The 22,076-nt window shown below is 35.4% G+C and overlaps 1 protein-coding gene across 2 annotated transcripts; it reads right to left on the bottom strand.

The window, feature by feature from the left end:
• Positions 1–3,744: 3,744 nt before the first annotated feature.
• Positions 3,745–13,226, bottom strand: LOC123542875 (uncharacterized). Of its 2 annotated transcripts, XM_053531088.1 has the most exons (3): positions 12,938–13,226; positions 10,567–11,070; positions 3,745–7,591 (listed from the first exon to the last, which is right to left on the bottom strand). In XM_053531088.1, the coding sequence occupies exons 1-3, from the start codon at positions 13,178–13,180 to the stop codon at positions 7,550–7,552; spliced, it is 789 nt and encodes a 262-aa protein (XP_053387063.1). In that variant the 5' UTR covers positions 13,181–13,226; the 3' UTR covers positions 3,745–7,549. The 2 variants fall into 2 exon arrangements, with proteins under 2 accessions (XP_053387063.1, XP_053387062.1); XM_053531087.1 differs by having other exon boundaries at positions 3,745–11,070.
• Between the last annotated feature and the right edge of the window lie 8,850 nt (positions 13,227–22,076).

Genomic DNA, 22,076 nt, shown 5'->3' with positions numbered 1-22,076 from the left:
ATGGCATTTGCACCAAGATAAAAAAAAAACAACAAGAGGGCCATGAAGGGCCTGTATCGCTCAACTGACCTATTTACCTAAAGATCATCAAGATCAACATTCTGACCAAGTTTCATTAAGATATGGCCATAAATGTGGCATCTACAGTGTTAACTAGCTTTTCCTTTGATTTGACCCGGCGACCTAGTTTTTGATCCCATACGACCCAAATTCCAACTTGACCTACAGGTCATCAAGATTAACATTCAGACTAAGTTTTATGAAGACACAGTCATAAATGTGGCCTCTACAGTGTTAACAAGCTTTTCCTTTGGTTTGACATAGTGATCTAGTTTTTGACCCCACCTAACAGATTTGTATTTGACCTATCAAGAACATCAAGATTAACATTCTGACAAAGTTTCATTAAGATTTGGCCTTAAATGTGGCCTCTACAGTGTTAACTAGCTTTTCCTTTGATTTGACCTGGTGACCTAGTTTTTAATTCTACATGACCTAGATTCAAACTGAACCTTGAGACCATAAAGATTAACATTTTGACCAAGATTCATGAAGATAAGTCATAAATGTGGCCTCTGCAGTGTTAACAAGCTTTTCCATTGATTTGACTTCGTGACCTAGATAATCCAATATCAAATTTGTCCAAGATTTTATTGAGGGTAACATTCAAGTTTGAAGACCAAGTTTCATTAAGATCGGGCCAAAATTGAGACCTCTAGAGTGTTAACAAGCTTTTCTTTTTATTTGACCTGGTAACCTAGTTTATGAACCTAGATGATCCACTATCAATGTCGTCCAAGATTTTATTAAGAGTAACATTCTGACCAAGTTTCATTAAGATTGGATCAAGATGACACAATATCAAACGCGTACAAGATTTTATTAAGGGTAACATTCTAACCAAGCTTCATTAAGATTGGGCCAAAATTGTGACCTCTAGAGTGTTAACAGTCAAACTGTTGACGACGGGCGACGGACGGACGACTGATGGACGACGGAGGACGACGGACACAGGGCAATCACAAAAGCTCACCTTTGAGCACTTTGTGCTCAGGTGAGCTAAAAAACACACACACATGTTATATATTTTAGTTTCGAACTTAATTGTATTTTTTGTATTTAAATGGCACTTGTATATTTAAGTCCTGAACTGGTTAACGTACCACTGCTACATGTGTATTTGCGCTTGGAGGAAAATTTACACATTCTGGCCTCGGACTGAATAAAGCAATATCGTAAGTAATGGTATATACAAATTAGACTGTTTAGTGAAGACAATTTGGTGATATAAACAGGATTCCGAATGTTCTATTTTATCTTTACCTTCTGAAGTTCCTTCTAGGACTTCGGTGCACCTTTGAGATAAGATAGAAATAGATCAGTGATTCACGGGGACTTGTATTCAGAATTTATCTTTATTAAATGGGGGTTATTTCGTTCACAGGAAGGAGGGCCCTAGAAAGTGTTGGAAAAGATTTTGTTCCAACCTCTTTTCATATATTTTTGAATGCTTATAAAAGTTGATGTACGCATAAGTGTATAAATACAATAAAATATTATTAAACTAAACTAAACAAAATATGGGAAATGTAAGTTTGACAAAAGTAGTTCTTGTGATAACATATTTTACAGTCAATCCAGATGTTCGGGGCTTGCAGGCACTGGAAATTTCTGATATGCTCTTGAATGTCTCCCACTCGGCTTAGAACCAAAGCAACAGTACTGTGCAAGATGAATGAAAAAAGGTTAAAAAAACAAGAGGACCCTGAAGATCCTGAATCACTCACCTGATCAAAGAAAACCTACTACTAGTATCTAATTTAGCCTATATTCCATAGACAGTTTGAGCACTGCCCAGCAATGCCTAGCTATGATCTGACCTAAAATATTCTCTTTTATAAAGAGCAAGTAGAAAATGTGGCCTCTATGAGTGTTAACAAGGTATTTCCATGATCTGACCTAGTGACCTAGTTTCTAACGACATGTATCCCCATTTTGAATTTAATCTAAACTTGACAAACAATCTGGGAAAGTTAAAATGTGGCCTCTATAGTATTAACAAGGTTTTACTATCACCTAACCTAGTGACCTACTTTATGACTCCAGTTAATCCAGTTTTGATCTTGGCCTAGATTTAATAGAGACAAACATCCTGACAAAGCTTTACCACATCAAATGGAAACTGTTGCCACAGGAGGGTTAGCAAGGTTTTCCGGTTGACCCAGTGACCTGTTACTTAGATTTGAACTTATTAGAGATCTCACAGAGACAAATGTTCTAACAAAGTTTCATGAAGATTAAGCAGAGTGCTAATTATGTTTTCTATGACTTGGCCTAGTGACCTAATTTTCTACCATAGGTAAGCAAGATTTGAACTCATCCTAGATTTCACAGAGGCAAATGTTATGACAAAGTTTCCTATAATTAGATACTAAATGTGGCATCTATGGTGTTTTACAAGGTTTTCCTATTAAGTGACCTAGTTTTGATCCCAATAACCCAGTAATGAACTTGTCTGAGATTTTATTCAGGGTAAAACTCAATAAGGCTCGAGCTAAAATTGTTACATCAAGATTGTTAAAAGTGAAATTGTTGATGACACACCATGACACTTAACACACACAGGCTGATCACAATACCTTAACTTGAGAAACCATATTAGTGTGTTTGCGACAAGCGTGGATCCAGACCAACCTGTGCATCCGCAGAGTCTGGTCAGGATCCATGATGTTCACTTTCAAAGCCCACGGCAAATAGAACAAGAGCACCGCCTTGCGGGTGCTGACGCTCATCTGATTTTTTTGTATAATAGAAATATTGTCCTATCCATGGTTTTCTAAGTCAAAAAAGAGCCATCATTCTTGCAAAAAGCAGAATAGAGTTATGTTTCTTGATGTACAGTGTCCGCTTATGATGGTGAAAAACTGTTGAAAGTTTTAAAGCAATAGCTTTGATAGTTTATGAGAAAAGTTGACTTAAACATAATACTCAATCAAGAAAATGATTTTCTTAGTCCAAAAGGGGCAATAATTATTGGAAAAAGCAAGATGGAGTTATGTTGCTTGCTGTACAAGGTCAGCTTATGATGGTAAACAAGTGTTGCAAGTTTCAAATAGCTTTGATAGTTAAGAGAAAAAGTTGACCTAAACATAAAACTTAACGAAGAAAACTGATTTTCTAAGACCAGAAGGGGCAATAATTCTTGAAAAAAGCAGGATGGAGTTATGTGTCTTGATGTACAGGTACTGCCTATGATGGTGAAAAAGTATTCCAAGTTTCAAAGCAATAGCTTTGATAGTTTAGGAGAAAAATTGACCTAAACATAAAACTTAACCAAGAAATTTGATATTTTCTAAGTACAAAAGGGGCCATAAATCTTGCAAAAAGTAGGATGGAGTTATGTTTCTTGCTATACAGGGTAAGCTTATGATGGTGAACAAGTATTCCAAATTTCAAAGCAATAGCTTTAACAGTTTATGAGAAAAGCTGACCTAAACATAAAACTTAACCAGGCAACACCGACGCAGACGCCGACGCCAACACCGACACTGCTCAAGTGATGACAATAACTCATTATTTTTTTCAAAAATCAGATGAGCTAAAAACTGTTAGCGAACAGCATGGATCCTGACCAGACTGCACGGATGCGCAAGCTGGTCTGGATCATGCTGGTGGTAAACGCACTACGTTGGTTTTCTCATGGTGCGACTCAAATTAACAATTTAAAGAAAAACAAGACAAGTACACATTTAAACACAATTTTATTCATATGAACTACACATTACTGTTTTATTGCTATTGGAATTTTTTTAACAATACAAGAAAACATATTTTGATTTTAATCACAGGACAGAAAGTCCCAAATGACTGATTCACATAATTTTGTTCAATATCACTAACATCAATACTGTTTGGTCCACCTAGTCTTTAACAAGTTTTTCTTCCTTTGTTTCTCTTGAAATGCAAGTCCATACTATTCATATTATACATCATCTTTATAAACTCTGAGGTGGTCACAGGAAATATTTTTACAATGCAAAGACACTTAAACTTTTCTTAAAATTTAATTTTGACTATTTTGTATTAATTTGTTTAATGGATGGCTATAAAACTTTCTAAATACTGGATAAAAGTCACATTTTAAGGTGAAAATTTAAAAGAAATAATATTTCAAGTTTTGCCATTGGCCAGAATTTTACACAGGGAACAACACATCTTTTGTTCTTACAAAATATTTAAACAAGAGCTGTCTCCGTAGGATGACACATGCCCCCGATAGCACTTTGAATGAATAGTTATGGCCGATGTTAGAGTTTAGGACCTTTGACCAACGGAGCTGGGTCTTGCGCGCGACACATCGTCTTACTGTGTCACACATTCATGCATAGTTATTTTAAAATCCATGCATGAATGACAAAGATATGGACCGGACATGCCCATCAATGCACTATCATGAAAAATGATCTTTAACGTCTAAGTGTGACCTTGACCTTTGAGCTACGGACCTGGGTGTTGCGTGTGACACGTCGTCTTACTGTGGTACACATTCATGCCAAGTTATTTGAAAATCCATCCATCGATGACAAAGATATGGACCGGACACGCCCATCAATGCACTATCCTTTAACGTCTAAGTGTGACCTTGACCTTTGAGCTACGGACCTGGGTCTTGCGCACTGCACGTCGTCTTACTGTGGTACACATTCATGCCAAGTTATTTGAAAATCCATCCATCGATGACAAAGATATGGACCGGACACGAAAATTGCGGACAGACCGACAGACTGACAGACCGACAGACAGACAGACGGTTCAAAAACTATATGCCTCCCTTCGGGGGCATAAAAATTCAACATCACACTACCACACTACAACACTTCTGGCCATGAAATTTATTTCTATAAGGATATCTCCAGAGGTCTGAGGTATGATGTTTATAATATATCTTGATCTTTCAAAGCCTCAAGCCACCAAAAGAAAACCTGTTATGGATTTGGCAGAACACACAATAAGTTCAATATTTCACTACCTAATTCAACAAATAATAGACTTTACATGTCCAAAAAAAGTTTTCAATACGGTCTACTTTAATCACTTACCACAGATCTTTTTGAAAACCTAAATTTCTGTAAAGTTTTAAAAGAGCTGAAATTAAAGCATTTTGAATCATATGCCCGATATTTTGTTTTGGCGATGTTATTTTCGTTTTTGTTGTGACTAACGACACTGAAAAATTAAAGATCAAACAGCAATTTTCCAGTTTTTGGTGGTGAAGAAAGACCCTCCTGGCATTACCTTTGGGTGGTCTGAACAATTACACAAAAACTGTATATAGCATTCCATTGCACTTTTCAGATAACATCCTAACCTGGCATACAAAGGAAGTTAGCAAAATTCAGAAAGCACATGTTCTTAGTAAGAAATATCTCCTTTGTGTCTTATTTATACAAAGCAGAAAAAAAAACATTCTATAATAATTAAAAGGCTTTGTCTCCCTTATAACGCACTGTAAGGTTGGTGGTCCATATGTAACAAATATCAGCCAATTGTTAATTTACACACAAATGAAATTTATTTTAGTCACACAATAATATCTAAGTTCATCTAATCTCAAATGTTTAGAGCGTGAAATAGGCTCAAAAAGTGTGTGAATTATGCTGAAAAAGTGTGAAAAATATGCTGTAAAAATGTGAAATATGCCGTCAATTTGAAATATGTTGTGAAAGAGTGTGAATATCCTGTAAAAAACGAAGTCTACATAAATCTATATGTAAACTACATTTTTTTCTTCAACAATCACTAAAGCAGACGCTTTTCTTTGGTTTCAATTTGAAATGCTTACATTTCATTGCACTTTACAAGCAATAATAAATATCTACACGGTGATTATGTTAATGAGCCGTGCCATGGGAAAACCAACATAGTGGCTTTGCGACCAGCATGAATCCATGCTGTCCGCCAACGGTTTCTCTAATTGCTATAGGCTTTGAAAGCAAACAACATGGATCCTGACCAGACTTCGCCGATGCGCAGGCTGGTCTGGATCCATGCTGGTTGCAAAGCCACTATGCTGGTTTTCCCATAGCACGGCTCAAATTTCAGTGTAAGCACAAAGACAGACCACCCTATAGGAACAGATGATTACAATAATGGCCCATTACCACTCTTTGCGAGGTGTCACAAATGTACCACTGAAATACTGTGATCTTTGTTTTATGTAATACTTCAGTCTAAATCCAAAGCTGACTAGAACTCGGAGATTCTCATTTTTTTCTCAAATTTCAAAAAAAATAAAAGAACTTATCTATAGATAAAGCTGCTCCATTACTTTATAGAACAATGTCAATAAAAATGTGTAAACAATACTAAATTTAGAAACAAAACACTTTAAACCATTATGTACAGTATCAAAACTTTTAAAACACACAAACAGTTTAAGTTTCCATATTAACTAAACTGTATGTAATAAATCTAAATCTTTTGGTGAAAATCAAAGTCCAATCATTGTCAATTTCTCTCAGGAGCAAAAATTCTAAGGCTAATGCTGAAGCTGTCGTTTTCTGGCTCAAGCTGAGAAAGTTTAAAGCTAAAGTTTTTGCTTTAAAGCTAAAGATGAATGTTTAAACCTACAGTTGAAGTTGAAGATTAAAGGTATCACGGTAAAGTCAAAGTCCAACGTTTAATTTGAAGCAAGCTAAAGCAAGCTGCAGACTGAAGTTATCTGTTGAAAGCTTAAGTTACAGATTGAAAGCCAAGATAGCCAGTTTACAGCGAAAGTTGGAAGCTGTAGGCCAAAGTTGGATACTTAATCTTAAGCTACCATCTTAAAGATTTCCTAGCTTAAACTCTATGTAGATGGTTTAAAGCTAAAGTAATCAGGATGTAGAAAAAAACATGTCCTCTGCATAAAAATACACACATTAAAGCAACAAAATGGTGATTATGTCATACCACAGTAAGACGACGTGTCACACGCAACACCCAGGTCCGTAGCTCAAAGGTCAAGGTCACACTTAGAATGTGTACCACAGTAAGACGACGTGCAGTGCGCAAGACCCAGGTCCGTAGCTCAAAGGTCAAGGTCACACTTAGACGTTAAATGATAGTGCATTGATTGGTGTGTCCGGTCCATATCTTTGTCATCGATGGATGGATTTTCAAATAACTTGGCATGAATGTGTACCACAGTAAGACGACGTGTCCTGCGCAAGACCCAGGTTCGTAGCTCAAAGGTCAAGGTCACACTTAGATGTTAAAGGATAGTGCATTGATGGGCGTGTCCGGTCCATATCTTTGTCATCGATGGATGGATTTTCAAATAACTTGGCATGAATGTGACAGTCTGGTCAGATGTGCAGGCTGGTCAGGATCCATACTGTTCTCTAACGGTTTCTCTAATTGCAATAGGGTTTGGAAGTGAACAGTATGGATCCTAACCAGACTGCGTGGATGCACAGGCTGGTCTGGATCCATGCAGGTCACAATTGCACAATGTTAGTTTTCCATGGCGTGGCTCATTTTTTATCTATACCTATGCTGAATGTAAGCTTTAGCGATCTTCAAGGCAGATCTTGCACATTTTATAAACAAGCTGAAACATATAGAAAAATAAATATTAAAACACTTACACAGTCTTAAAACAAATACACAATATATTTTGGAATGTTAATGGCATAATCAAATATTCTGTTGTTAACTTTCAGTCAATATTACAAACAACAATCTACAAGACACAAAATACATAAAGTTTGTACATCAGCAGATGACCTAAAAATAAAATAATAAGCAAAGTCAACAATATAGCTGTTTGTCATATAACATTTACATTTTAGATGAATAAAAAATTGATTCTAAAACGATTCCTCACACTACAGACTTGTATGTAAAAGCATTGCTGTATCTATTTTCACTTTCTGTGTTCAAAGTATAATAATAACAATACAAGAGTAAAGTGTTCATCTTGTTTATAATACTATGATCAACTCGAGTTCCATTCAAACTTGACTGTAAGTTGAAGAGAATTTAAACATACATATTTAACTTTTATTGGGGAGGAAGTTCTTACAATTCATGTGATCATGTATTTCAAGTATTACCTGAAGGTAAAAAATGTCGACTGCTGAATGAAAATTTACAAAATATGCACTAATTCACAACATTTCGATACTACAGTTCTATTTAAAGCTCTAACCATTGTACATGAATAAACATGTAATATTTATTTGTGTTAAATCGATTTCTTTTCATTACCGCGCATGATTAAAAATCAGAGTTAAAATAAAAACTGTAGGTCTAGTAGCGGTAATTATTTTGAAAGACATTTTCATAAAGCGTAACACTGCTGGTAGAAAAAAATACGATTTATTTACAAATATATACAAATGCAAAATCTAGTACTGTCCATAAGTATTGGCCTGACACTCATTTATCTTCGCCAATATTTTCGGGTGTTTTCGTTTTTTTACGCGATATTTGTGTCCTGGAAATATCTAGATTTATCAAAATAATTAATTAAGATAACCAATGGCACTGCGGTGTAGTGGTAAGCTCTCCGACTTGAGAAAAATGTTACCATGGGTTCGAATTCATTTGTACTCATTTTTTGAAATATAACTCCGTGTGTTTGTATTTTTATCTATATTATATTATTTTTTTAAACATTTCATTTTGTGTCGTCAACAATGAACGAATACTTGTCCGGTCCTGAAGATTTTAAACAACATTTTGTAGGACGGTTTTGTAATAGAAAGAGCATTGAAACTCGAGGGTAAACGATTTGTACGAGGGGGCGTAGCCCCCGAGTATAAATCGTTTACCCGAGAGTTTTAATGTTCTTTCTGTTTTGTATCATAGCCATCCATATATGGTAGTTGTAGGCGTTCCACATTGCCATATACAGCAGTTCAGTGAGTACTTAAAATCCTTGCTTTACAAATGTGTAAAGCCCAGGTAAAATAAACCAATGCTAGAGCAGAAAATCAATAAAATACACGTCGCTGTCTACTGTTCCACACATGCTGGCATACTTTCCTATCCAACAGTGCGGTAACTAGAGTGCGGGTATTAAATACCTGCACACTTTTAGTTACCGCACCCTGTAGTCAGAGTATACGAATTACCTGCACCAAATTTGTTAAGAAAAAACACCAAGCTATGATACAAATATAAGTAAAAGAATGTTGATGGATAGTAGAGTATTTCGTTTATAAATCATGATAAGTATGACAAGTTTTCCGCTTGTTAAAACAGAAAACAAAAACAATTTGGCCAGACAAAGGACTCGAACACACAGCCCTGAGATTGGTGGCAAAACGATCTGTCCGCATAGCTATATCTGTCCATGATACATGACGGTATATAATTAGCTTTTCAATAGTTTTACCGTTGTTTAAGTTCGGACACCGAAAATAAATTTACGGAAACATACGGAATATTCATGAGTGCCAGGTCAATACTTACGGACTTACAGTCCATTCAGTAACAACTTTTAACAACAGCTTAACTTTTCATCAACCTAGAGTGTTTTGTGAATAAACGCCCGAAACGATAACCATTCATTCGTGGACAATAGATTTATACTATAGCAAAAGCAATTAACCACAATCGATACATTGTGAATAACTTGACAGCAGACGAAAAACTCGTGAGATAAAGATAACGGGTCATTATATTAAGCGAAATATCAAAGTTTATTTCTGCGTCAAAAAATTCTGCTGATATTTTAAATGTGTGGAATTTATTTCTGCGTGACAGTCTTGACCAGCAGATTTAGCAGAAATAAAGAAAACTCGCAGAATTAACCCGCTATACGGTAGTCGTAATATGCAACTTAATACCCAAAACTGAAGCATCTTAATACTCAAATTATTACTAATATCGAATCTGGAAAATGAGCTATTGAAAATTTGACATTAAAATTTTACAAAAGAGTGCTAATTTTGCAAGTATAAAACTTATCTTTACTCTTCATGAGGTTATCAAGTTGATAAATATTAAAACGAGTAGTAAAATTATTTGGAATAAACTCCATTCTAATGGATTTGAGGTAACTGCATTCCAAAAGATAGTTGTCAAAATGTCCGCAAAACAGAAGGCACTACTTGGAACACGAGGCCAATAACACAATATACTCATTTTGTGCTTTAGAAATAATATATTGTTAACGCATTATTTCTGTCTCAGTTCAATGGTTGTTTAATGAAAAAGTTCAAAATCCGATCGTGATTGTTGTAACTCTTTATCAAAATTGAAAAACCTCATGCCTTAAATAATGCGCTGAGATGTGCAGCTTTGGTATTCATCTAATATGAAAAGCTGGACAGACACAGTATTACCTATACTTGTGCCAGTATGATGTTAAACCTGATAAACTAAAGAGAAAATTAATGTTTGTCCAATATGATGAAAGCTTGACGAGTAACAGTTTCTACTTATAGAGCGGAATATTTTTGTGGATGTCTTGTGCTCGTCGTTTGCATCTTTCATTTCATCGCAAACAGCCTGAAAGTGTTACACATATTGCGAATCTTCAAGTTCTTTTTCAATTTTATCTATTAGATCGTCTACCTGTTTATCAGCAGATGTCGTCCCGACTCTCTCATTCTGAACGCTGGCATAAGTTCCTGCTACGTCCATTTTTTGTTCAATTAATTCGTTCGAATTCTCCGGTACATCCATTCGTTTTATTTTGCTGTCAGTTGAATCGCACAGACCTTTCAAAGAGTCTTCGATATCAACAGGGGTATCGTCTTCCTCCTCGATTATCCTTAAAGTTTCAGGTGCTTCTAAAATGTTTTGTGGCATTAACCCACTCTGTGGTATCGATGTTGAAATACCATTTACAATGCTCTCTGATTCAGTAGCCATTCTGCTGTTAAAAGTCCTTTCACCAAAACAAATTGCTCTTTGAGTTGTACTTAAAGATGTTTCAAGGTTTTGGACATAATCACTTTCAAATTCATCATCGCTAATCTGAGAGTCTGATTGTGACATGATATCACTTTCGTCAGTTATACTGGTATCTGAAGACGACGTTGAAGCGTGAAGTGTCTTCAAAGTAGGTTTTCTTCGCTGAAAGATAAATAAAATCAATAGCAACCTAATAAGCTCAGTACTCGCTAAAACGCAAGTTCAACTGATGGCACCTGTCACATAATGGTCATTCAAAGACGGGAATGAAGATAGTTTTGAAGGCATTCTGTTGAAATGTTTCGAAGTATTCCGCTTAAATGCACTATCTTTATCATAATTTCTAAGTATAAAAGAAACACAGATGGGAAAAAAATCAGCCATATTTATAAAACATGCACCGAGATGTCATCTCATAATGCCAAAGACTTCTCCAGATCTTAAAGTATTTTTAAGTTAGTAGTTTCCGAGAAACCTGCTTATATGCAAACATTTCATATACTTCTTAAATTAAGAAGAAGCATCATTTGACCAGATGTGAACTTACATTTTTAATTAAACCTGACATGTGGCATCACATGCATTCAGTTTTTCTGTACAGGAGGAAAAATCTTTCACTAATTTCCAAATTAAAAGGAGTCAGTGTTTTACAAATTGTAAGCTAGTGTTGTTTAACTGTCCTTCGGGTTACCTTATAATGCCAAGTACAAGCTCTATGATAATGGTGTCGTTTTCAGTTTGACAGGTACATAGCAAATTGGAACCCCTGTGAAAGACTGGTTGAGCCCGACGGCTTTGAATCACTTCCCATTCATCGATGTGGAAACCATGTTTTCGGTGTAAAATTATTTCAAAAGCTGGAAAAGTCGGCATATGACCTACAGTGTATCTAAACCCACCACAAAACAAACAAGAGCTGTCACTATTAGTGCAAATGCCCCCAAGTCACTAAATCCCTTCTTCCATGACAGAGTTATAGACCGGACAAGAAACAGACAATGTTAACCTTAAAACTCTAAGTGTGACCTTGACCTTAGAGCTAGTGGTCTTGATGTTGCGCATGACACGTGTTCTTATTATGGGGAACATTTATGACAAGTCATTTTAAAATTCCTTGATGAATGGCAGAGGTATGAACCGGACACAAAACAGACCTTGTTAACCTATGACTTCTACGTCTGACCTTGACCTTGGAGATAGAGGGAATGGGGTTCTGCGTCTTGCGTATGGCACATTGTTATATTGAGGCAAACATTTATGCCAAGCTATTTCAATATTCCTTCATGGATGGAAGAGATATGGGCCAGACTGGACACAAAACAGACCTTGTTAACCTATGACTTCTACGTCTGTCCTTGACCTTGGAGATAGAGGGAATGGGGTTCTGCGTCTTGCGTATGGCATATTGTTATATTGAGGTAAACATTTATGTCGAGCTATTTCAATATTCCTTCATGGATGGAAGAGATATGGGCCAGACTGGACACAAACCAGACCTTGTTAATCTTGTGTGAATTGACCTTAAATCTAGAGCTCTTGGTGTCGTTTTATTATGTTAAACACTTATGCAAAGTTATTTCAAAATCCCATCATAGATGGCATTGTCATATACCGGACAAAAAAGACCCTGTTTTAACCTATAACCTCTAAGTGTGACATTTACCTTGGAGCTAGGGATCTGGGATTTGCGTATGATACTTCGTCTCATTATGGTTAGCATTGTGCCAAGTCATTTCAAAATCCGTTAATGGAGGGCAGAGGTACAGCCCGGACTAGAATTTAAGCAGATGCAAGCACGGACGGACAGTGCGATTTTAATATGCCCACCTCCGGGGAATAAAAGTATACCAAATGTTCGCATAGGATCTAGTATTCGGGAAATTTTCAGGACCTATTACATGTATTTATCTTATTCTTAAGTATACCTTCCAAGCAAATCGACAAGTATAAATGCGAGAAAGCAAAACTTATACAGTTACTAATAAAAACTGTTCTTACAAAAGTATTCTAAAAATATATACACACGCACCTGAAAATCGTTTGGAAGTGATTTTCCGTCGTACGTAATAAATAGATAAGTGGAATCAGCATGCTCATTAACTTCATTTAAGGCCTTGATCACTCTTCTACGTGCCTTTTTAACATAAAATTTTAAACATTGAAATTGTTTCTTATCCAGCATCAGTTTGGGTCTTCCGCTGTACAAGACGTATCTTTCGTGATTCTGGTTTTGGGACATTTCGCAGAAGGATTCGAATGTCAAAGCTGACATTATTTCTGTGTGAACATTCGTGTGCTTCGATATCACATCTATTGTGTGTTTAGTAATAGAAAGAGCATTGAAACTCGAGGGTAAACGATTTGTACGAGGGGGCGTAGCCCCCGAGTAAAATCGTTTACCCGAGAGTTTTAATGTTCTTTCTGTTTTGTATCATAGCCTGCCATATATGGTAGTTGTAGGCGTTCCACATTGCCATATACAGCAGTTCAGTGTGTACTAAAATCCTTGCTTTACAAATGTGTAAAGCCCAGGTAAAATAAACCAATGCTAGAGCAGAAAATCAATAAAATACACTTCGCAGTCTACTGTTTCAGACACGCAGGCATACTTTTCTTTCCAACAGTGCGGTAACTAGCGTGCGGGTATTAAATACCTGCACACTTTTAGTTACCGCACTCTGTACTCAGAGTATACGAATTACCTGCACCAAATTTGTTAAGAAAAAACACCGAGCTATGATACAAAGTATTTTATCATATTCCTGTCGAACTAATGGAATCTCTTCATAAGCTAACATCTTTTTTATCAGGTTAATGTTTTCGCGTTTCAGCTTCCGCAACTGTCTGCCTGCCTTTGACTTCCTTTCAAGTTTGGATTTTTTCCAATGGAGTCGATTCTTAATCTCTTTTCTGCTACGATGTCGTGTCTGGTTTGAGTATAAACTGTTATATGTTCTCGTACTGTCAGCATGTCTTGACGGTCCAGGTAAACACTGTTCGATGGCCAATGGTGACGTGCCGGCCCCTGCACTTGAAACTTGTAAGTACTGTTGCTGTGAATGTGATTCACCTATATATGCATTTGATGACTCCAGTGTACTTTCATATAATGCACATGTGACCATTTTTGATGGCTGTGTCATGAGTTCAGTTGGTTTCCAATTTACTACTGTTGTATCGTTTTTGGTCATGCAGTGTTTTCTTGAGAGTGGATCTCTAAAATAATTAACAAAATAAGACACATCGATATTTTCGTAATTTACATTATTAAACACACCAACAGTTATTAGCTCGACTTTTTGATGAAAAAGTAGAGCTATTGCACTCGTCCCGGTGTCGGCGTCGGCGTCGGCGTCGCCGTTGGTTAATTTTTTTTATAAAGTCAAATATCTCTGTTACTATCAAAGCTATTGACTTGAAACTTAAAATATTTATTAACTATCAAAGTCTACACCAGGAGAAATAATCCCCATAAATCTGATTTGAATTTTGACAGAATTATGCCCCTTTTTAACTAAGAATTTTTGGTTAAAGTTTTTTTATAAAATCAAATATCTCTGTTACTATCAAAGCTTTTGACTTGAAACTTAAAATACTTATTTACCATCAAAGTCTTCATCAGGAGAACAATCCCCAAAACCCTGATTTGAATTTTGACAGAATTTTGCCCCTTTTTAACTTTTTAGTAAAATTTTTTGATAAAGTCAAATATCTCCGATACTATTAAAGTTTTTGACTTGAAACTCAAAATAATTATTTACTATCAAAATCTACACCATGATACACAATTCCCATAATCCTAGTTTGAATTTTGACAGAGTAATGTCCCTTTTTAACTTGGATTTTTTTACTGGCTTAGCTCTAATTCAGAGTCAAGCACTGAAAAATAGTCGAGCGCGCTGTCTTACGGACAGCTCTTGTTATTAAGGTAGTTCTGATTGGTGGATAAACCAAAAGTCAAGGCGTGACGTCATTTATCAACTAACAAAGAATAATATTTTGACTTTGAATACGGAAAGAAAAACCAACCTTCGTATACATGCTATCCCATGTGTACTTTATTGAAAAGACAAAAATATTTTTGTACGTGAGTATCTAATCATGATCAATTAAATGTTGACACGTGGAACATTAAAGAAAATAATTTCCAATCCGCTTGAAATTTCCGAATATTTTATTCACGGCAAATATTTATCAAATATGTCATATTCGACCATATTTGACAACTGAAGCCATAAAAACCCTTATAAACTCGCTTGTGACCTCACGATTAGATTACTGTAATGCTCTTATGTACGGCGTGCCAAATTCAACAACGAGCAAACTGCAAAATGTCCAAAACACAGCTTCACGTCTTATTACGAAAACAACCCGTTTTGAACATATAACACCAATCCTTAAAGATCTTCATTGGCTTCAAATACAAGATAGAATCAAATACAAAATTCTCGTTCAAACATTCAAGGCCTTGCATGGACAGTCGCCGGTGTATATGAGAGACTTACTGGAGGTGTACGTGCCAACTAGAAATCTGAGGTCAGCAAGTGCAGTAACAACCCTTGTGCCACAAAAAAGTCGACTGGTTACCTACGGGGATAGAAGTTTCAGGGTTGCCGCCGCAAAACTATGGAACTCTCTCCCTGACAATCTCAGAAAAGATTCATCACATAATTCATTCAAAAGAGCTCTCAAAACACACCTTTTCAAAATTTTCTACAACACATTGATACCAACTGTGACTGTTTCTACCCATAATAAATATGCCATTGTTATTTTTGTAATACAGAACTACGGCAAGTCATTCGTAGCTGACGAAGATCTCTTAACTGTACAATTCATCATGTAATTAACTAAATTGACAATTCATCTTTTATTTCAGCAAGTCACATTTATAAGCGTTATGACGTTCTATGTGTGTGTTTTTTGCAAGACTTGAGTTTCACTTGTGGTATTTCTATCTAATACAGTATATGATGGCACCGTTTACCGGGAGGTTGAACCACTATATGCAGCCCGTCTGGGCGTACCAGTTGTTTAAAGCACTGGTATTGGCAATAGGGGTAAAACGACCTCAAGGGGAGGGGTGCGGTCATGGCTGTTTGTTACAATAAGGCGGTAAATATTATCATTGTTCATTTATGATGTTGTTGTAATGACTATTATTTTTTATTATTATGTACAACGCCATTTATAAAAAAGGCGTTTAATCAAATTGTTCAGTTTCAGTTTTGTTATTTTCCTACATATTTGCGATGTGTCACATGTTTAATTGTAAAGCGCCCTTGAACGTATATTCCATATGAAAAAGGTGCGCAACAAATCTGGTATAATGATAAATAATAATAATAAATAAGCTTACGGAGCTATTCATTTTATTTGACCATACAGCAGATAATAAGTTAATTTTATTTACATCTTCGCGATAACTTCATAACATGGTGTTTTTCCCGCAAATGGGAAGCTATGGGAAAACTACGAATATAAAAACTTGAGCGGTACAGTTTCTTTTTTCAAATCAGTTTGGCAGAAATAACACTCACTATCCTATCCTTTTTATTTGCCGAAAGTATATATTCTGAAGTTTTGAAAACTCAAAGTTTAATCAAATAATACATTGCAGGAAGTATTTTGATCCGACCGTGCATGCAGAAGTCATTATATGCGTGACATTTTTTCAAAATATTATATCATGAATACCAAAACACCAAACGGAATCATTCGCACTACTACCAAGTCTTTGTTATTGAGACTATACAACAGTATATAAACATGTCAGGTGTTCATTTATCATTTTAAGAATACGAAATATAAGGGCATCGAGGAATATTAACTTAAAAATATTCAAATGAAGAAACTTTAAATAAATAAGAACTTTGATTTAGTAATATGATATATTTGTTCTTATGAAACACTAAATGTATGACAGAGCACAAGCTTGTCAAAGAATACTTCTTCACTGGGTACACATAAAATGAGAGGGTGCAATGTTGAAATGGTATCAATATCAGGTGTATGGAATATTTATCCTGCAAGTTTGTAATAATGATGATATCCTCCATATGTGTACATATTAGCTAACAGCTTACTCGCAATATATTCGCTGTAATACTATTAGGTTATTTAACACTGTTCTGTACAAAACGGAGATATATTTGGACGGGTTCCCAGCTGAGAAAAGCATACTGCACGAGCCGCTAGGCGATTCCAATATGTTTTTTCCCATCTGGGTACTAGTCCAAATACATCGTATGTTTGACATGGGACTTTTTGAACCGTTCAAATAAGCAAAAAATACTGGTCTTTTGTACGCACGTGCGCCCAATAAGGTAATATATTGTAGGGTCACGTGTTGCAAAAGAAAAAACGTTCATGATTGGATAGATAAAATAGATATAGAATAATAAGAGTTATCTAAAATAAAACAAAACAAAAATGTCAAAAACACAGACTTTTAACAGATTTGTTTTTTATCAAAAATATTCTTATTATTCCAGTATGGAATTGGTTTGATATTCTATGAGAAAATAAATAAAATTTAGATGAGGGGTAAAAAGACAGAAGTAATTAGTTTGATATTCGATATTCGTCTTTCGATATTTTGTTATGTAACAAAATGGTATTCGATCGAAATGTACATAAAATATAAGTCATTTTTATTCTTATATTTAATAGTTTCTTTGGCATATGTTTGCATACAGTTGTGTTGTGTTCAGTTCAGTCATTGTTGTGCGCATGTCTAACGGAAGATGCCAAAACGAAAACACGAAAACTCGACAATTGAGATATTTGTCGTGTTTTTCGTGTCGATGGGGCGAAAACATGAAAACTTGATAAATAATGTATTTGTCCTGTTTTCGTGTTGGTGGGGCGAAAACACGAAAACCCGACAAATAAGGTATTGTCATGTATTCGTGTCGACTTGGCGAAGTCACGACAGCACGACAAATAAAAGGCGCCAACACGATATTTTTTTCATACCTGCCAAAACGAAAACTCGACAAATAAACATAACGTGTCGGTGCCATCAAAATGTGTGGGGTTTTTTCGTGTAAATTGTGTCGAGTTTTCGTGCTTTCGGGTTTCCGTGTTGTCGTGTTTTTGCCTTGTCAACATGTCACCATAACCTGGCAGAAATAAACTACCATACTTTGCAGATCTTCATTTTACATTTTTTTACTGAACTGGTAATGTTGAAACATTTTTATATCTATATCTGAAATTAAAGTTATAACAAATGTATTTCTCAAACACTATTGATAGTATTTATTGAATGGGATTTAAAATAGGTAACATAAGGTTTATATAAAAATTGCATATAAATGTCACACATTTTTGTTTATGTACGGTAATCATACATTCTTCATATTTCTTCGCATAAAGAGATGAAGGGGGGTTCCAAAAAGGACAGTGCAAAGGTGCATTAGGAAAAGAAATAGTTAAGAAATCATTCAGCCTGTAGGGAAGTTTTAACAGGAAAACTTCGTAATGTATTTTGGGAGTTAATTTGTTAACACAACAGACCGTCCACGGATGTAATTACTTTGACTGGCAGCTGCGAGTTTTGCTTATTATCGAAACTGAACTGAAAATATAAATCATTACAATTGTAGGCAAAATGAAAGCGATTACTGTAAAATCATTTAATTTCGTGGACATGAAATTTCGTAATTTTGGCCAAAACGGCAATTTCGTGGGGATATAAATTCGTGGATTTCAATTTCTGAACATAAAATGAATGGTATATTCACATTTGCCACATTTTTCAGATATATAATTATTATTTTATATATATGTGTGTGTGTGTGCGTGTACGTGCGTGTGTGTATGTGTGTGTGTGACTGCATACTCTTGTGTCCCTTTGTGATTTGAGTTTAATAAAGGTAATGTTGTTGCTATTATTGTTTGTAATTGTACTTGTTCGTTGGGATTAAAATTCGTGGATTAACTCAACCATGAAATCCACGAAAATTAGTCAACCATGAATATTAATGATTTTACAGTATATTGACAAAAGTATAATATGCACGGGTCGAATGTCAGCATAACCAAGTCTTAATTTTTAAGTATTTCATTATTCAACTCTTTTAAAGTCGATGTAACCGGTTGAAAACTTGGAATCTTTAACCTTTTTTGTTCATATTGTTTGATTTAGTGGTGTCTGACCTTATTGAGTCAAAGTTCCTTCCCTTTTATCAAATATTTCAGCTTTTATCCATTAGAGTTACTTGACTTGGAATAATTCCCACCGTATGTTGCCTTTTCAGTCCTTTTTGCTGTGTGGTTGCAAAGTTTTGTGCCCTGTGTTTTGATTTAAGTTTTAAAGCGACTAACCGACACATCGTGGTGTCAGATTACAAAAAAAGTCAAACGTTTGCCATATTCACGTGTATTCTGCATATTTGATGTTTTTAAAATGTAATTTTGATCAAATTCTGTTGAAAATTGTTGTTTTCCTGATAAATTTAATTTAAAAACATTCGTCTACAATTTCTGATAAGGGTTTCCCTGGTTTATAACAAAAAATCGAAAGTCAGAAAGTATCGCAATTTTATCAAAAGAGCGCACACGTATAGGTATCGTACACTACTGTGGCGTTTCGGACAGAAACAAACAAAACAGTTACATAAAAGGTAGTCAGTACACTTAGTACGTTTACGAAGCAGTCAGTGATTTCTCGTTGGCCTAGAGCGGTTACGGTATTCGTATTATGTATTTTCGTCGTGAGTTCGATTCCCAGACCCTTTAAATTTTGTCTTTATTTTTTCTTCACAACAATTCAATGAAGACAAAACGAGTTAATTAATCTAGTTCTAACATGTCCACTTAAATTATATGTCAAAATTGACACGTAATTAATTAGGTACACTCCGCCTTTAATTTGATGTATTGCTTTTTAGGCTTTCCTGTGATATTTTTAAACCTGTACGGATTAGTTTTGTAAGTAATATAACAATCTTACACTTCGTTTTATTATTGCATTGCCCGGCCATAATTTTAAAATTGATTGATTTATACCAATTTTATACGAAAATAAGAAACATAACAATAAATTAATCAAAGTACAGAAAGGCTGGCTACCACAAAACTCTGGATGAAATCTGTGCGGGAAAGATGTTTGCAAAATTTTAGATATTATGGGTTTTCCTTATCAAACTAAGGCGAGCATAGGATATTGATGTGATGAACCATCTTGATTAACTTGTGAAGGTAATGTTAGGATATTACAGACTACAGATGTTGAAAAAATACATTGTGTTTGCATCATTGGGGATAACATAATTAGTGAGACATAAGGCTCACTTGGGAATCTGAAACCACAAAAATTAATATCTTACAAAAAAGTCAGGTTCCGAGAACGTAATCCAATCAAACCACATAGGATAATGAACGAAATTGATAGTTTATTCGAAAAACGTAGTTTATCAAATGTAAACCACAGTTTAACGTTCAATTTATTAGGATTAAAAATCAGCCATGAATTTCGGGTATGAACCTGCGTTTACGAATCTTGAACCCCTGTATACGAACGTGAGTCTAGGTCTATAATCTTAAACCATAGTTTATAGACGTGACATGTATGGAAATCGTGCAGTAATTACATGAACCCAGGTTCACAGTCGAAAAACTAGGATTAACGATGGATAAACTAGGTTTTTCAAACTTATAAGCATGTAAACCTATTCTTTCAAACGAAAACAAAAGATAACGTCGTAAACCATAGTTCACACTCGTAAACATAGGTCCACGTTTGTAAACCCAAGTTAGTATGGTTTATGCCTGTTGTCCTATGTTTTCGCTCGAAAATATATGTTAGTATTCGATAATCTTCGATAATTTTTTCGACCAAGAATGTAATTATTGGATTATTGGATTGCCGCGACCCATTGTTTACTGGCGTTAACCTATCTTTACCACCATGAACTTGGGTTTACAGTTCGATAACTAGGTCATAAGTGTTTACACGTTTACAAACCAAAATTTCTCTACATACAAAATGATCTTTCTAATTTTTGTTTATGTTTTTAAGGTTACAAAACGCAGTCTTTAATGTTTAAAAACATGATGTTTACAAAAACGAACTGTACGAGATGAAACACAGTTTACGAACGTGAACCTAGGTTTACGTTCAGTAAAATTTGTTTCTCGAACAAAACCTATGATTTTTGGTCGTAATCCTATGTTCACGAGCGTGAACCTATATTAACGGTCGTAAACCCATTTTCTCGGTCGTAAACTGAAGTTCTCGATCGTTAACATATGTTCACGTTCGTAAACTATGGTTTACACTCGTGAATCCTAGATTACACCTGTAAACATAGGTTCACACTCGTGAACTTAGATTAACGACCGAAATTCATAATTGAATTTCATAAAAAAACTAGTTTAAACCTGGGTTCACGGGCGTAAACTATGGTCAACGCCCGTTATCTTATGTTTCGCTCGAAAATAAATTATGGTTAAGTATTCGAAAAACTTGGTTTTACGTTCGAAAAAACCTTGTTAATTCTAGTTTTTCGATCATGAACCTGGGTTCACGTTATTATTGGGCAATTGGCGTGCCATAAAACTTTATATATGTTTATAAAGAAGCAATAATGAACATTGAGGGACATAATATCAGATAAAGTATAAAGGTAACAAGGACAACATCTATACACATCTATACTTCGATATGCAAAGCCCCCCCCCCCCCCCCCCCCCACCACACACACACACAAACACATCATGTATGAATGTATGAACAATGATCAGATGGGGTGATTTTCTTGTCGATATGAGGGGAAACCGCTACAAACCGGACTGTTAATGATTATGGTCTAGTCCTGTTCCTTCCCTAATACGATGATCAAGAAAATTGACGGACCCGTAATAGTGTACCTCCTTCTTATGAAGAGTATTCCATTCTTATCATAAGACAACTTTTATTAATTTTTCAGGAAGGCATAGGTTCAAGCCCCACTAGGACACACATGTTCGTTTTGATGCATTTGCAATAGCGTGCGAGTGGTGAAATTTCACATAACAGGGTGGAACATAGTTTTCAGCAATTGTTTATCTTTATTTCTTTACAAATGGCATTCATTTTTAAAGGGAGACAACTTTTTTCTCGACGATTACTTAAAATAATCGGGGAAAGTTGTCTCTCTTTGAAAATGAATGCCATTTGT

The sequence above is a fragment of the Mercenaria mercenaria genome, chromosome 19 (assembly GCF_021730395.1).
Source record: "Mercenaria mercenaria strain notata chromosome 19, MADL_Memer_1, whole genome shotgun sequence".
In the NCBI taxonomy this organism is placed as follows: Eukaryota; Metazoa; Mollusca; class Bivalvia; order Venerida; family Veneridae; genus Mercenaria; species Mercenaria mercenaria.
The sequence above is the reverse complement of the archived record's forward strand: the minus strand, read 5'-3'. Positions and strand labels throughout refer to the sequence as shown.